This window comes from Python bivittatus, unplaced genomic scaffold (assembly GCF_059951505.1).
Source record: "Python bivittatus isolate LINGU-HERP-01145 unplaced genomic scaffold, Pbiv_v1 ctg000020_np1212, whole genome shotgun sequence".
In the NCBI taxonomy this organism is placed as follows: Eukaryota; Metazoa; Chordata; class Lepidosauria; order Squamata; family Pythonidae; genus Python; species Python bivittatus.
This window is the reverse complement of record NW_028277030.1, coordinates 80,682,220-80,699,345: the sequence shown is the minus strand read 5'-3', so window position 1 is coordinate 80,699,345 and position 17,126 is coordinate 80,682,220. Positions and strand designations below refer to the sequence as shown.

At 35.4% G+C, this 17,126-nt stretch overlaps 1 protein-coding gene across 4 annotated transcripts in view; it reads right to left on the bottom strand.

Moving 5' to 3' along the window:
- The window catches only part of SNX9 (sorting nexin 9), a 48,375-nt gene that overhangs the window by 9,389 nt on the left and 21,860 nt on the right, over nt 1-17,126 (bottom strand). Inside the window, exons 4-12 of one of the 4 annotated variants that reach the window (XM_088142458.1) lie at nt 16,224-16,337; nt 9,878-9,961; nt 5,278-5,431; nt 4,473-4,626; nt 3,088-3,172; nt 2,379-2,504; nt 2,108-2,225; nt 794-924; nt 217-320 (exon numbers count right to left, since the gene is read on the bottom strand). In XM_088142458.1, the coding sequence (XP_087998584.1) occupies nt 217-320; nt 794-924; nt 2,108-2,225; nt 2,379-2,504; nt 3,088-3,172; nt 4,473-4,626; nt 5,278-5,431; nt 9,878-9,961; nt 16,224-16,337 (1,070 nt within the window). Of the gene's footprint in view, nt 1-216; nt 321-793; nt 925-2,107; nt 2,226-2,378; nt 2,505-3,087; nt 3,173-4,472; nt 4,627-5,277; nt 5,432-9,877; nt 9,962-10,069; nt 10,118-16,223; nt 16,338-17,126 lie in introns of those variants that run through there. The other 3 variants (XM_088142463.1, XM_088142477.1, XM_088142470.1) reach the window with 3 other exon arrangements.

Below are 17,126 nucleotides of genomic sequence, written 5' to 3'. Positions count from 1 at the left end.
GTAAAATGACACTTGTGTTAACCCTTGCAAGGATTAGCTTGCTAGGATACAAGCCTGTTTAAATGAGCCTCACAAGGAATAGCAAAAGGTTTTAGTTACAGTGAAAATACTTTTTCTAACAAGATTAAAGATATACTTGTTTTACACTGGTACTTTTTCATCAGATGACAGCATTTTTGTTCTATTGTAATAGCAATGGAGAATCCAGCAACTTACATTTCTATCATATCCAAATCAGGAGCCTCTGGTTCCATAGTAGAAAATACCATGACACCAACAATCTCATCTTTTTCTGCCTTCCTTTTACCTGTTTTCCATTCCTAAAGATAAGAGTGATTGTATGAGGGATGCACATTCTAGCATTGACATCTTGAACACTTTCCCATGGTCTTGATTAGGGCAGGAAGTTGGGATAGCTCTTCTGGTTCTTTCACAGCTGATCTGCAGACCAAGCATGCCTAAAGCCATGACCTAGAGGGTCATACAATCTACCATATATGAAAGAGCTATAGAAGTTGTTTTAATGAAGCTTAAGAGGCAGCTACTTGAAAGAGAAGAGCACTGAAATCTTTGCAGATACACCTGAAAGAATTTGTGGACTGTGACTTGACTTATGTTATCCATCTTCACTTTACTACTTTCCTAAACTACAATCTAAATAAAGCATAGCTTAGAAGGCATTAGTGTTTATCGCAAACAAATTGTACAAGAAATATTCCCTATTACAAGGCATTTTTTTCTATTAAAATTAGCCTACCAATCCATTCCAAAGAACTTTAAGCAAACATGTTACCTTTTCATCACGGAAACTAAGGAATTGCTGAAAAAGTTCACTTTCTGAAATAACAGGGTGACGACACATCCTGGTCATCCAAGCTTGTAATCTCTCCATCCGCATTTTGATGAATTCTTCTTCAAAACGTCCTATAGCCAAAAAGAGACTGCTACTAGCATCCATGTTGTGATACTATTTTTTGAGATCAATCACTGAATATCTCGACTAGCCTGAAAAAATATGCATATTTCATGAATTTGCCTATGTCTAACTCATTTTTTTCCCCTCAAACTGAAAATAGTTAATTTATAAATTTGGTATAATGCTTTAATTTATTATGGCAAGTATTTTCAGCTTAAGGCAAGAGATTGCTGACACAGAATATTTAGTTTTCCCTTAAGAATGTTGATGTGGTAAAAAGTAAAAGATTTATGTGAACAGTAGGCAAATATGGGCCATAGAATTAGCCCATCCAGCCTCTGAGCTGTTTTGCTGTCTCACCAACCTCTCTCCCTTTTGATTTCCCTTCAAAAATGTTGCATTTCTCCAATACTGTAATCATCAGATTTTTGAAAATAAATCTCCTCCTTTAGGAATGCAACTAGACCCCTTTTAAATGGTGGAACAGACAGCCAAGGAGGTGACAGAGGATACCTTTACACAATACTAAGGGAAACATAAAACTTAAATTTGTCCATTTTCAGTTTCCTTGGCATTAAAGAATTGTGAGTGTCCATGCTCAGTTTTCTTTTCACAATTTGAAAAGTACACAGAGCTACAGCATCGGCTCTGTTATTGGCTGTTTTAAATATATCTGTTTAAGAGATTATGGCTGACAAGTCAAGGAGAGACAACTGGGGAAAAATGCCAGCTCATTAAAGCAAAAATTGTAGCCCTCCTCATACCATCATAAAAAGGTTTATGATTCCAATAATGCAATGGTTTTGTAATTACAGACTTAATTTATTTTCCTTGTATTTTTATAACAGTGGACCAAGTTATAAAATTATTTGGCAATGCCATTAATAGTCCAATTCAGCACATTAAAAATTCCATGAAAAGACAGACTCCTGAAATTGTCAGAATGCTGTAAAAAACAAAATATTAAGCTGCATATTTTCAGGAAATATAAAACTGAACAAAACAAGTATAGTGATAGTTTTACCAGCAATTATACATGCTATTCTATTAATGTTTATTCCTCTATTTTTCTGGATTTCAATGTGACATAACTTGAAAGTGCACTCATTCAATTTAGTCACTATGTGTTTCTCTATTTGTGAAAAATAAATTACATGCGATTACCGAAAAATATAATTTTGATAAAATTACCTGTAACCTGTTTATCTGGAAGAGATGGAATTGGAATGGCTGATCCAAACTTAATTAAGAGACGCTCATATAACCAGTCGAAGTGTTTATATCTATGGTTGACCGATCGATTGGTATTCTGTAAAACAGACAAAAACCTCTACTATATGAATTCTGTAAAGCTGTAATTATTACAAGCGTTATATCATCAATATTATTACATTTTTAATTTTTTTTAAAAAAACTGGAGCAATGAGATATCCTATGATAAACAGTCCTGGTACACACTTACTGTACATGTAAGCTGATATTCGATGTAGCTCTTCAAGCCATACATTTTAGAACCTTTTTTTGGATCAGCCACAACACAGTCAAATGTAGAAGTAGGATAAACCCACATTGGACCATAATCTCCAATCTACAGGATAACAACGTTATATATCAATTCTAAGAATGCTATACAGTATCATACCTTTTATATACATTCACCCACACCTATTAAGATCTACTAATTCTACCTAAAAACAATTAGCTCTTGTCAATATAAAAGTCTAATAACTTTTCTGTAACTTAACAGGATGTACTATTAGGTCTAATATAGCAATGGATATTGATTTGGAGCAGGTAGGCAATGCAACATGTAATAAGTATTTCCCAATGTTTCCTTATTCATTACTTAGAACTCAAATAATCAAAGTACTATATGCAACATACTTTCAACTGGACAGCATGAAAGTTTATTCAAGAAAAAAAATCCATAAAAAGTTAAGGGACCTCAATTATGCTGTAGGATGCTAATGAAGAACTTAAGCCCACCCTCAATATTGAGTTAGTGAATGATAGGCTTCCATATTTTCAGAAATATAGAATTGAGATTTCATAGTCCCTGTATACTATCCTAACTATTTACTGCTTTGGTTAAGTGTGGTGCATATTTTTAAGTATTTAGATTAATGGTTCATGCAATGTCTAAAGATTTAGGTAGATGGGTATTAACTTACAATTATAGGAATTTTCTCTTTGGGTTTCACTAGCTGCTTTGCCAGCAGGTACTGTTCCACTCCAGGTTTTGCAAATCCAGGAAATCTAATCAGAGAGATAAAATGACTCAAGTCTTCTCTCAGAGGGTTTTTGCTGTATTCAGAAATGCCAGCCATGATTTACAGGCACTTGGCTTTCCAGTACAATAAATGGCCCTCTTGTTAAAATACTTGAGCCAAAAATTATCCAGCCTCAAAGTAATTAACAACTGCATCTGAAGTCTCTATCTCTACATATGTAATTAAGCTAGCTCTGATTGGTTGAATTCTGCCAATTAGAACAAACAGTGGATAGCAGCAGTTAGTACCAACTGCCACCAAAATACCATCCACTAGGCTCTTAAATTCTCTTCTGTCAATTGGGAAACCAGCTATATTCTCATACAGATCAGACTGTGTTCCAATCCCGAATCCCACCTCCACTCCCAATGCATGAAAAACGACTTGTCTATAGCAGGACTTTCATCTCACTTTCTAATTAGCCCACATACACATCTGGCCACACATCTGCATTGAATATTGATTTCCAGTGATGAAAAAACAGTTCTCAGTGCAGCATTTGGGAACCGAACAGAGAAAGCTATTGACGGTCAGGATATAAAGCCTCCTAGGGTTACTCCAGTAATTCAGGCAGAATGTAAATTGATAAATATTAAAGAGCAGCTAGACTCAAATAGTGATATACTTCAGCAAAAGGAGACTAGACTTATCCTGTTAAAATAATTAACTGCAATGTTGTTACCATCAGAAAATGAGAAGAGGAGCAAACAATATAATCAGTGAGTTCCACCTGAATAATTCAGATTCACCTGAGGGGCACAGTAAGTTTCGACATAAAAGAGGGATCCCAGTTCATCTACATTTTTATTTGCTTAAGGGTTTAGAAAGAATAGTTCTCATTTTTCTATCTCCTTCAGCTAAGATAAATAAAGTCTCCTTTGACTGAATTTGACTCCAGTTACCTTATTGGGCCAGTCTATATAGTTATCTTGGTAATAATACAGAATTGACTTGCCAGTGCCTTCTGGATTTTTTTTTTTTTACTTTCTAGTTTAGCCTACAGCCCAGGAATTTCATGATGCTTTCCTATCCAAATACTAATTAAGGCTAGCCCTGCTTAGTTTTTTGTAATCAGCCAAGATCAGCTAGATGCTGCCACAGTACTTAGCTAGACTTTTCAACTGAAGAATACAAGCGCTTTTTCCTTTTAAGATTTATAGGATACACCAGTTACAGATTTTGACTACAGCATTCAAACTATTGAGAGATTAATTCACACATTTCTCTTTAATTTCTGTTCTGATTAGATTCTAATATGGATTAGAACTCCATGCTATGAGTCCTACTTGTTCAATGGCAATTTCATAGCAGTTCCACGGCTGTTTCCACGTTGAAGCCCTGCTGGATCAGAGGGCTCTGCCTCTTTATAACCAAGATAGGGTGTAGCTGCTGATTTGGGTTCATCCCATTCTTCATCCCAATCATCATCATCGGCAGCTGCTAAAGAGCAAAGGACACCAACTGTATGAGCAGTTTAGAGTGCTAATTGTTAAAAAGAGTGTACGTAATTAACTAGGACTTTCCAATATAGTTTCCCTTAACAGTCATGCAGAACTGTTCAGATGACTAAAAAGCGTTTTGAAGCACAATGACACTCTGTTGAAAGCTGAAGGGACTGCTCAACTGTCAAACAAATAAGCTTCTATCATCGCAGTATTTTGTAATTTAATGAAATGGGCATTAAAAATCTGCTGTATGCTTACTCTAGTTTTAAAAGAGTTTAGAAACATACCAAATATTATACTCAATAGTTTTGAGGGTGAGGGGAACAAGGGTGGCCTATCCCAAATATGATTCAGCATTTAATCAGATGGAGCAATACTTTTCAGTAGAATATATTCAATCATAAACCTAATATTGTTTTTGACTTTTCCACAGTTCAGTCTTACCCATCATGCCCATGTACTGGGTCACCGACTTCAAGATCGATACCAGATATAACAAGATGAAAGATTACCAAATGAGCATTCTGCCCCCAGTTCTCTCAAAGTCTTAGAAAATTCCTAATCATACTGTTCCATCAAAAGTCAAATGTGGAGTCCAATCACCATTCCTAAAAATTCTTATCAATTACAGACACTCTCTACTGACCTGGACCTTGATAAGCTTGAGGATGACCAAATGCTCCTGTCTCCCAATTGTTTGATACACTGTTTTTCTGCCTAGCTTCAGGCTTTGTTGACCAGGCATCACCAGTCGTTGTATTGTCCCAGCTTGACCAGGGATCATTTGCATTACTGGTGACCTATGTTAATGGAGGACAGAGCAGATAAAGCATCCATTAGTCTAAGGAAATGTCATAGATAAAAAGTAAAAATTAAAGAATTTGGAACCAATTCTAAAAGCTAGAAGATAATTTTTTTTTAAATGTATTTTTTCAGAGAACAGTCAAAATTATAGCATATATTCTAGAAGAAAACGACAAAAACACACGAGAATGAATAATAGATTTGGAAATTTTGCATCCTCTTAGCATTTCAGTCAGGTATACCTGTTTGGGAAAAGCAAATTTCTAGTAATAGCAGAAATATACATAATCGATTAAACGACAAAAACACACGAGAATGAATAATAGATTTGGAAATTTTGCATCCTCTTAGCATTTCAGTCAGGTATACCTGTTTGGGAAAAGCAAATTTCTAGTAATAGCAGAAATATACATAATCGATTATATCATGCAGGTTTTACTTTCTAGTATAAATATATATTTAAAAATTTTAAAAACTCTGAAAATATAATTGCCCAATTAAGGTATTTATAATGTTTCTCTCACCTTAAAATAAGATGCAACTGATCTCAAGCAATACAAGTTTTTAGTTCAATATTTTTAAAACAGCATAAATAAAACTAAAATTAGAATTGTCCTTATTATTAAAAAGGAAGAGAAAGATGAAAGGTATGGAAAATTGTATCTTGGCTTACTGAGCTAAAACATACACAAGCATTTTGATTGCATACAGAATATCTTTATTTTCCTCTGCAAAACAGATGTATTGTGGTTAAATCAGAAAGCGCTTAGTTAACCAGTTTCCTAACCAAATTTCAAATCATGGTGTAAGGTCCTGTTTTATTCCAAACTTGAAAATGACAACCTCTCACTTCAGAAGAAACAGGAGATTACAATTAGATGCTTCCTGATTCAATCACAACAGAGAAGGGCAAGAATGTCGCAATACATCAGCAAGCAAGTGACACATGATTTGGCTTAATAAACTCAAATATTTGCAGTTGCAAACAGCTGCCACAATTCCAAGACCAGATCTGGATGGCCCCCACTCTGCTATGGTTTTGAAGAGCCATGAAGATCTGGCTCTTCATCCAGACCTTTGGCCAGGGAAAGTAAAACCCTTTCCTTCATTCCATCTGGTCTGTTACATTTGCCATCTTTATCTGTATCTTTTATGTTTTATTGATTTTATTGTAATTTCTTTGTTTGATTGTTGTGAGCTGCCTAGAGTTGTTGAGAGTCCGGTGGCATACAAGGTTAACAACAATAATTATTATTCCACAGAACTGGATCTAGTATGATGTATGAAAATTGTATATATTAGATGACATTAGCACACCTGTATAAAAATATTATATACTCATTGTGGAATGATTTATAAATGTCCTATAATCCAAAAGAGAACTGAGGGGAAAGAAGGGAACCACTATTAATGTGTATCCTAGGAGTATATTCTCCCATCCCAAATCCTCAAGATGAAAAAGCTTCCTGACATGAGTTTTGTACAAATGACCCCTTTGTGTGATGCACATAGACCACATCAACTAACAGTTTACTGGCTTTTAGCTGGAAGCAAATATTATATGGCTTGGTTACTTGAGGGACCACCTCTGCCCACCTAGTAAGATTGGGCAGAATGGGCACACACCAAGGCCCCTCAATTAAACAATGCCATTTATTGGGGTGTAGGAAGTGTGCCTTCTCTGTTACAACACCTGCCCTCTGGAACAGCATCTGCCCAGAGATCCATATAGTTTCCACCCTGATGATGTTCCAAAAGTCTTTCAAAACTTGGCTTTACTTCCAGATTTGGGGGTAGGCTGGTTGCTGAGCTCCTGTCTTTTTTTCTTTGAGATGTTGGGTTTGTTCCCTTCAGACATTTGTGATCTTTTGTTTTTTGTTTTACTGCCTCTAAACTTAATTAATTAACTTAATGTTATTTTATTCAAAGGGGCTCACACTGCATTAAATATGTTTAAGATTATACCATAAATTTGAAATATAAAGTACTTCCATTTTGCTTAGACCTGAAAAGTATCTCATACATACTTCTAGGAGATAAAATAAGCAAGTGCAACCATAAACCTGTCAAGTTTGACATACAGATCCAACATTATTTCATTAAACACCCAGTAATTACAAGTACTATATGAACTTTCTACACATATGACTAAGTATACATTCTGAAGCATGCATATAATATATTAGAAACTCTGTGGCATGGTTTCCTGCATTCTTGAAGTGGGATATAAATGAAAAATGTAATGATTTTGCCCTAAAATGAACTAAGGTATTTTTGAAAAACATCCCATCAAGTTGAGTGGAGGGGGAGAGAAAATTCTGACTTCATCCGGTTTGTATCACCATTCCACTTATGGAAGCATTCACTGTACAGCAAAAGAGAATGTTAAGTGTAGCACCCAGCCATCAAAAGGATTTCTACCTCTCATAGAAGGAAAGATACCTTCTTAAAAAAAAACCTATTGATTTATTAATACTCATTCCCCCCCCATTTTTTTCTCACATACACACATAAACACGATACAGCAGTAAACTAAAATATGAGAAAGAGCCAGAGAAAAATCATGACAACGCCAAAATCAGTCCAAGGTTGTAATCGGCTGGAAATGGAATGCAGAGAAGAACCAAAAGATAGACTATGAGTGCCTTATTTAACAGTAAGTATGTATTTCTAGAATTCAAGAAGGTAAATGGTTCTAACTGCATCTAGGATGATCCAGAACAAAGAGAAGAAAGGACACATATAGATTATTATATAGAATTCTGAGCAATTTAAGCATTTCTCCAACTAAGTGAGGGAGTCACTGAAAGTACTTCAATTACTCCAGACTACTGTGACTCTTGTTGACACTAACAGTGGTAGCATTTCATGATTTTACCTTTAGGGCTCTAGATAAAGCTGTGTGTTTATCAGCAGGGTAATATAATAATTCTTAATAATGTATGCAAGATATGAACTCATTTCCAGGGAGCTTCCCTGAACAAAATCAATAGAAGTGAGTGCATATTTTCTCAACTTGATTACTTGTGTAGATTTAAATCCAAAACTACTCCAAATCCCTTTGTTCATAGTGGATCTTCTAGGCCAACTGCCTGTTTTTCCTCCTCCAGAATTTAACAGCCTCCAGGAACTAAGATCTTTTGCACAATCTGGGGTGGAGAAAACTGGGCATAACCTACATATTGATGATATATCACCTCATGCCAATAGATGACTTCTCCAGTGGCTTCATGTAGGTGATAACTGAGGGCAGGGGGGAGGTGAGGGAGAATGGCCAAGCTCTATGACACTGTACAGCTGAGGTCCCAAGAATTCTTCCCCTACATCATCAACTGAAACTGGCCCCTAAGGAAGGAGAAAAACCATTGCAACACACTCATAATGCTAGGGCTGGCTTTAGGCTAAGGCCAAGTAGGCACTGGCCTAGGGTGCCAAAACTTAGGGGGTGCTAATTCTGTCCCTTCTTCCAAATCATTCTAAAAATGCAAATCTTTCTATCACTGGGAGGTGGAATCAATGTGACTCTGGAGCCAGCACTGGATAATCCTTGCAACTGACCGAGAAGGATACCATGGTCCATGGTATCAAAGGCAACTGAGAGATCCAGCAAGAAGGAGAGGCCCACTTCCCCTATCCTGGTCTGCAGTGGGAGGAAGAAGGTGGCAAAGGTCAGCTGGGGGGGGCAGCAGAGGTAGGCGGTGGCAGTGGAGTGCAGGACAGCCAAAAGGGCAGAGATAGGGGGAGATAAGTGGGTGGGCGGAGTTGAACTGGAGGCAAGCAAGGCAGGGCAGGGCAGGGCAGGGCAGGAGAAGTGTGAGGACCTTGCCTACCAACAGCGTGGCCTTCACCTAATGGCCACAACTAGGACTACTGGGACTGCTGTCGCTAAGTGGTGAAGTCACGTGATGTTTTGCCTAACAACAGCTTTGCTTAGCGACATAAATTCCGATCCCAATTAGGGTCATTAAGTGAGGACTACCTGTATGTAAAATAAAAATTACATAGTTCTGTTGGAGCTTTATTAATTTCTGGAGTTTCTCCAGGTTGGCAGAAACTTAAACTGAGATAGTAGAAGCAAATCCAAAAATTATGGGGATTTTGTTAAAATATATTTTTGCTTATAGATGTCTAATAGCACCTCTTGCCTCTAAAATGACTAGAATAAAAATTGAATTTTCCCCCCACTTCCACATGGGGAAAAAATAGTTAGAAAACATGAAAAATCTGTAATCAGTTCTGTGTATCTTTATATTAAAATCAGTAAATTCCTGCATGTCTATTATTTCCAATTTCTGGAGCTACAGTGGAACATTTCCAGTTCTGTTCCTGTATTTTAGAAAGCAATATTGTAATAGACATGCAAGTTTTAATTAACAAACAAGATTTATCAAGGCGATCAAATGTTTGGTTTATTTTACTTTTCTAGTAACACTGAAAATTACCTTTCCTGTAGAAAGAGGTGAAAGTGGAGATTGTATGAAAGGTTCCAAAATGGCTGAATTAGAGAGAGATGCCAGAAAATCCACCTTAAAAAATAAGAAGCACTCAGTAAAGGAGGAAGAAAAAAGAGCAGTAGGAAAACTGGTATAGGCAAATTCTGGCAAACAAGGTGGACTGCTAAAATGTATACATACCATATGACTCACGTAATCAGAAGCAACACACATCCAAGCAAAAGTTCTTGCCCTCAGCACAATTTCAACTATACTATAATGTTCAGATCCTAGAGGTTAGAAAGTATAAAGCAAAACTTGTATAAACTTAACTGAAATAAATCCATGCAGGCAAAAGACACAGCTTTCAAAAGCCAAGCACAATCTTCCATTATATCAATATCACACAGGAAATGCTTCCCAATCTGCCTACAAACATTGGTGCCTGCTTCAATATTGGTGGGGCAGATACCAAACTCTGGTTGTTAGCGTCTACCAGTGGCAGCTTTACTACAACCTTAATTTGCACATAGCTTGATTCCTTCAATTGGGAGAAGCCATACAAAAGCATTTTTCTTTGATCTCAGATTTCCAAGTGGATGTAAAATTGTCAACAAATATTAAGAAGGGACTAGGGGTGGGGTGTCAAATGACAAAAGCAGCACACACAAAAATGGCAGAACTTGCACTGTGACAGCACAACACTGCTCTCATCATTTTGACTATACCACTGGATCCTGCAGACACCTCTGAGTAACGAGTGGAATGAAAGTAATCTCAGCCATAAATTGAAATTATTAATCCATGTCCTGACCCTGATCTTTAAAAAATATACTTCTATATTGAAGGGCTACATGGAGGACACAGCAGGCCAACTGAAGAAGATTTGACTGGAAAGGCTCATGAAGCTTGGTCCACGTTCTATATCACAGTCAACCTGAGCTAGAACTTTAAAAGAGAAAGCTTAACTGTGGATGGAATGTAATGAAACAGAATTAACAAAATAATATTTATATAAAGGTCTCAAATGGAAATAATGCTGAACCACAGCTTCACATTATGAGAATGAACTACTACAGTAAACGTTTGGTTCTTATACTCGCCTTCTGCTATGGCCATAAGGAATTTGAAAGCTTTCACTTCTGTTTTAGATGAATGCCATGCAATGGTCTGTTGAAACAAATCAACTTCAAATCATAGTTTTTGAAAATAATTTGCTTAACTTGTTCAGCATTTGGAAAGTCTACTAAATTCCAATGAATGGCGAAAAGGGAAGAATCACATATGGGTTTTGATGAAAATTGTGCAATGTTCTGAATGAATGTGATGCAGGAATGGATAGGTAGGTAAGAAACAAGAGAGTACAGAAAATGATTGGACCATTTGGAGACTCAGCAATTAATGAGAATGAAAACTATCTGCTCAGAAAAATATTTGTTTCAAGTACATGGTTTAAGCATAGATCTATTTATACATACCTATGGCCAAGAAATAAGTATAGATTTAAAAGGATGGCTTATTTTATGCTTTATGAGATAATTAGTGATGGATACAAGGATGATGAGAATTTCTGAATAGGGGGCAGACCATGTTTTTGATAATGTCAAGAGTGGATCTGGGAAAAATTGGTCATGGAAAAAAATAGAAAGAAGTGACAAACCAGGATTAAAAGCAGAATGGCTACAGGAAGAGAAAGTATAAGTCCTATAAAAAAAAAGTATTTAAAAAATATTCTCCCAAAAGAAAGAATGAAAAGTAGACATAAAGAAAAAAATGTGAAAACTGTTTGTAACAGTGTGAAAAGAATAATGGTACAGTGTGCTACAAACGTGTATGTAATTATGCTAATGGGACTAAGAAAAAGGATGTTTGATGGAATGAAGTGAAAGAAGATGTGGATGAGAAAAATGATATAAAGAATTATTGCTGCAAAAATTCAGGATAAGTGAAAGATAGCATATGTGTATGGAGTTACACATATGATTGCAAAGAATGTAGTCAAAGACAGCAAGGAATAAAGAGGCAGAGAAAATGTAGAAGGATGTTGATGGAATTTTTTTTTTTAAATTCAAAGTGGTAAAATGGATTAAACAAGAAATCTTTAGAAGAGTCAACGGAATTATGAATACAACCATGTTTTAGGCCTAAGCACACTCATCCTTGCAGGCAAATTGCAACATATTCCATAGTTTTTATACCTGAACGTATTTAAAATATTAATAGATTAAAAAGAAAAACAGCTTACCAATAAAATAATTTCCTTGTCTAGTAATTACATCTTTTTGTGAACTATTAACTTTAAGTAGAGTGCTGCAACAATTAGCTTATATATGTTACCTACTTACAGAGTAATACAATAGGTCTCAATACATTTGTCATCCCCGTTATGTCTGCAGAGACAATTGACAGGACATAGAGAAGAAATAGGTGTTCTCTAAGCATCTCTCCCTAGAGTCGCTTCCAGGGAGATGGGCAATGACAAATGTGAAATATAAATCAATAAATACATAAATAAGTAAATGAATAAAATCTCTTTTAATCTAATTCTCTGCTATTTCAGTGTCTTGCAAGTTATCTGAGTAATAAGTGAGAAGGAGAGAAACTGGAATTCAGCTGACCCTTATCAGGTTTCTCTACATGTAGGAACTACATATGAATGCCATGGGCTTCAACAATTTAGTACAATAAATCAATAGAAACAAAATGCTCATTTAAAACATTTTAAAAACCATTTATAGAATATCAAGGAGGAAAATTCTATATTCCCAAACAAAGCAAAACTTCAGCCATTTTATAAATTATATATATTATTTTATTTGCTAGACTAGCTTGTTTCAGCTGAAAAACTTGGAGCAAACAATGACAAATATGTGTGTATATATACACACAAACACACACAGAGAAAAATAAATCAATCAGAATGAAGTAGAACTGCATATAACATTAGACGCTATCAAAAACCTACCTAGAATCAGAGCTATACATCCTTATTGTTTTAACTATGAAAAGACAAAGCAGAGTTACTGAGAAATTACGTGCAATGTGACCGAACACATTTTTCAAATCATGGCCTTACTGTGGCTATAAACAACTAAATCAGGCTTATACATGTAAAGTGAACACCAAGCAAGAATGCCCTCTTTCAGCTTTATTAGGAATCAATCTAATGTTAAATAAGGATAATATCAAAAGAATAATAAAAATAATCTATTTCTGAAGTTAAGCTTGTTTTACTTCCAAAGTAATGTGTAATTAATAAATCCTGCAGCATTTAATTAATTAAATTCTCAAGCATTCCAATTCATATTAAGTATGAATCTGAATCCACCCTGGATTTTTCTGATTATCATGCCCCCTTTTTTTTTTTGGTGCCGTCGAGTCAGTATTGACTTCTAGCAACTGCCTAGACTAGTCCCTACAGTTCCCTTGGCAAGATTTTCAGAAGTGGTTTGCCACTGCCTCCTTCCTAGGATTGAGAGAGAATGATTGCCCAAGATCACCCAGCTGGCTTTGCATCTCAAGCAATGGTTTCCTTGTTGAACTGCAAAACTGACATAGAATCAGAATGTGTTGTGGAATGAGAATGTCTTGTGGAAGCCAAAATAGTCAAGGATCACCTGAGAACTACTATAAAACCATGCAATTAAAGAAGATCATGTATCTGTAATAATAAATTTTACTAAGCTACAGCCAGACTTCTCTGGGATATAATTAAAAAAAAAGAAAAGAAATGCAGACAACAATTTAAACCACACTGAATTACTTCTACAAGCCTAAAGGGGATTTTAATTCAGTTGTTATTTTTCATTACTTTGTAATAACTGTATGACAGTATCAAAAATAATTTGTATTATAACATAAACATTCATGACAGCCATCTCACTAGGCACACTTTAAGTAGCTCTTAACATTAAATACAAGAAGAAACTTCTCTTTACTATATTTATAAGATAGTTAAGAATACAAGGTATGGTATTTCATCCTTCATCACTGACCTTCAAATAAACCTAGCCTATTTCCCATGTGGTAGCAAATTGCTAAGAAATTTTCATGGACACACAGTGATTTGAACAAATCTTATTCCGTACCTGTACTAATAAAATGGTTGCTGATTACGCTTTTGCCTGCCATAAAATCAAAAACACAAAACAAATTGAGCTATCAAGTGATTTGATCATTCTGTATTACTGTACTGCTGTATTTAATCACTACTTTTTTTTGCTTTTCCTGTTTGCAAGGGTAAATAGATTTATATTTACAAATGCAAAAAAAAAGCAATGAATCTGTTTTCATAAACAAAAGTACAGTTTATAATTTTATAGGGTTTTTAATCCTTGCAGTAAAATTCAGAAGTTTCAAAAACACTTTTCAATTATTAATGAAATCCACTACCATATGTACCTAATTGAATATTTCTTTTTAGTGCTGAGACCTTTGAACATCGATCCTTGAAAAGAAGAAAAATAATCATTCAGCTCTTGACCTATGGACTACAAAGATTTAAATATTGTGAAATAAAACCTGTACAGATCCAAATCTACATTGCAATATGCAGTAAAGGGAAATGTGAAAGCGGATGAAAAGCTTTTATAATGACTTGTTAAATAGCCTAAATGTTCTTTGGCTGCTACTGGATGAACCTTTTGAACCTATACAGTTTCTGTCCACCACTAGGACTAAAAGGCATTGCAGGCAAGAGAAGGAATCTGGAGATTTCGAAAGGCATAGGGACTACTGGAACTTGGAAAAATTAGTGATCCAGAGAGACAAGGTTATGTAGGTCAGCATCTTAAGTGCTTTTTAATGCAACATAACCTCTCAAACTTATGAACAATTCCTTAAATAAGGCAAACAAAACAAGGAAAAGAGCTAGAAGGTAGTATCAGGGAAAGAAAAATGGGAAGAAAATGAACAAAAAAGAGTACATAGCATGAGGAGTATTTACTTGAAATAACGAGCTATCTCTCCCTCTGAAGGGACTCACTAGCTGAGCTTATGTGGGGTTTTGCAACATTCTAAAGTTCCTACTTACTATAATTCACATATTCTTTATGTGAAGGTCACAGTCAGTCTGGTCCTTAACATTATACACATACCATAGGTCTGTTCTCCCTTCAAAATCCACACATTTACATGTTTCAAATATCCATGTTTTGTGGACATCCTGGAGTGTGCATGATATTGCTGATGGGGCTAGACTTATATAGAGAAACTTGTGGGCCTTAATGAGTGATGAATTGACGAACACCAAAATGGTCAGAAAGCTTTTTCTAAAGAAACCAAGAAGTACATGGACTTCAGGGATAGGTGGAATGCAGGCTAAGTAAGAAGAGAAATATAGCAGAAAGAACTAACCCAATTATGGGCTGAGAAAACTACAATTGATAATTTAGCTATAGCACACCTATATCACAACTAGGTAACTTGTTATAACCCTTTGCAAAACCTAACAAGCCACTTTTAAGCTTCTGATGAGGAAGCTTTAATTAAATACACTGATATACAACCAAATCAATTACTACTGATCGAATCATTCTGAGATGAGATCTGAGATCAGATTTCGAAAAAGAGTAAGAAACTTCTACCTGCATAATAATAAAATGCATTAGCTATGCATTAGCAACTAAACCAGTGAAAAACTTTGATTTAACCTTTGGAGGCACAGAGAAACTAATATAAAGTGTCAGAGTATTCATGAAAAGCTATCTAATTCATATAAATCAGAGACAGGAAGGGCACACTTAATTTTTCATCATGCATGTAGGATTTTTTTTTTTATGTTCTATGGGATTAAAATTTAAATTTCTTTATTCATGGTCTTGTGAGGTTGTATTTTTAATTCATTGCAAAAACTGTTTTAAGCCTATTTTAGGGCTTAAATTGTTTCCCCCCTTTAAATTATGAGAAACCTCTTTTTTTTTCATTAATAGTGCTGCTGAATTTCAGCATGCTGGTCAGAATTCTACAGAGACTACAAAAATGTGGTCAGAGAAACATGTAGCCCTAGTGTTTATAGGTTCATCCAGTTACATTCACTTCCAATTGCATGCATTGGAAACAAAATAATAAAAGAAATGAGCCTGCTTCCTAACCATTAGGTGCCCATTCACACACAAAAAAGTAAAATAAAATTAAAAGGGAAAAACGAAAATATCAATTCTTTTCATAACCTGGGGCTGTTCACAAGAGAAGGTGTATTAGCAGCCCAGATCAAATATATATGTATCTTTCATATTAGGAAAGATAATTCCATGCTTGCTTTGATAACTCACTTCAAGAGGCTTCATTAAGCTTCTTTCATTCTACACAATTCACCATGCTTCTAGCATTCAAGAATACTATTAAAAATGCCTACTTGGCTATTGTTTTTTACAGCTTGCGTATTCATCTGTGAAGCATTTGAGGAGAAGCAGTCAAAAAAGGCTTGATCAGCTACCAAAATTCCATCCTTGGTGCTTTCATGTATAATCTGAAAAACAGAAGATTGCTGAAAAAACATTTTTAAAATCAAAGATAACAATTTCTATTGAAGATCTAGTTTTGAACTTTAGACAACACAAAAATTCAGGACTATACCTTCCCAATTTAAAACGAGTATCTAATGTAATGACTTAATCAATTTTTTTTTTTAAAAAGGTTTACCATTTTATTTTAAAAAGATATTTACATGCTCTGAGTACAAGAAGGAAACAGACCAGTACAAATTAGGAAAAACATGCAGAGCATGGCTTCTGATTTTTTTTTTTAAATCCAGCAGTACCCATAGAAGACATCTGTATTTGTTTCTGTATAACTAAGTAATGTGCTGCATCTCTCCATATGAACGTCTGTTTCTGCTTTCCTTTTCTGTTGCATCTGTGCGTGCACGTGCATTGGAAAAGCCCAGGGTGAACTATATACATTCCACTGTGGGTCATGTGACTGGAGGGGCTTAGAATGGAAGAGTCATCTGAATCATTGCACAACTACCTCTCTCATGATGCACTGAGAATTTTTTTTCCCTGGAACTTTTCTCGCTGCCTGATCTAGCCCATTTTTGCACTCAATCTTTCTTTTACCATCTTTTCTCCTGTGCCAAATTTGATCCTGTTATGTTCCATTTTTGGAGAGTTATCATGCTATAAACAGAGTCTTGATCCCCTTCACCTAATCTCTTTCCAACATTCTGTTGGCTTGGGAAAAAAAATAACAAAGTAGGAAAAGCATGCAGAATATGTTTTCTGGATTTTTTCCAACCACTTAACACTAGCTGCTGTCT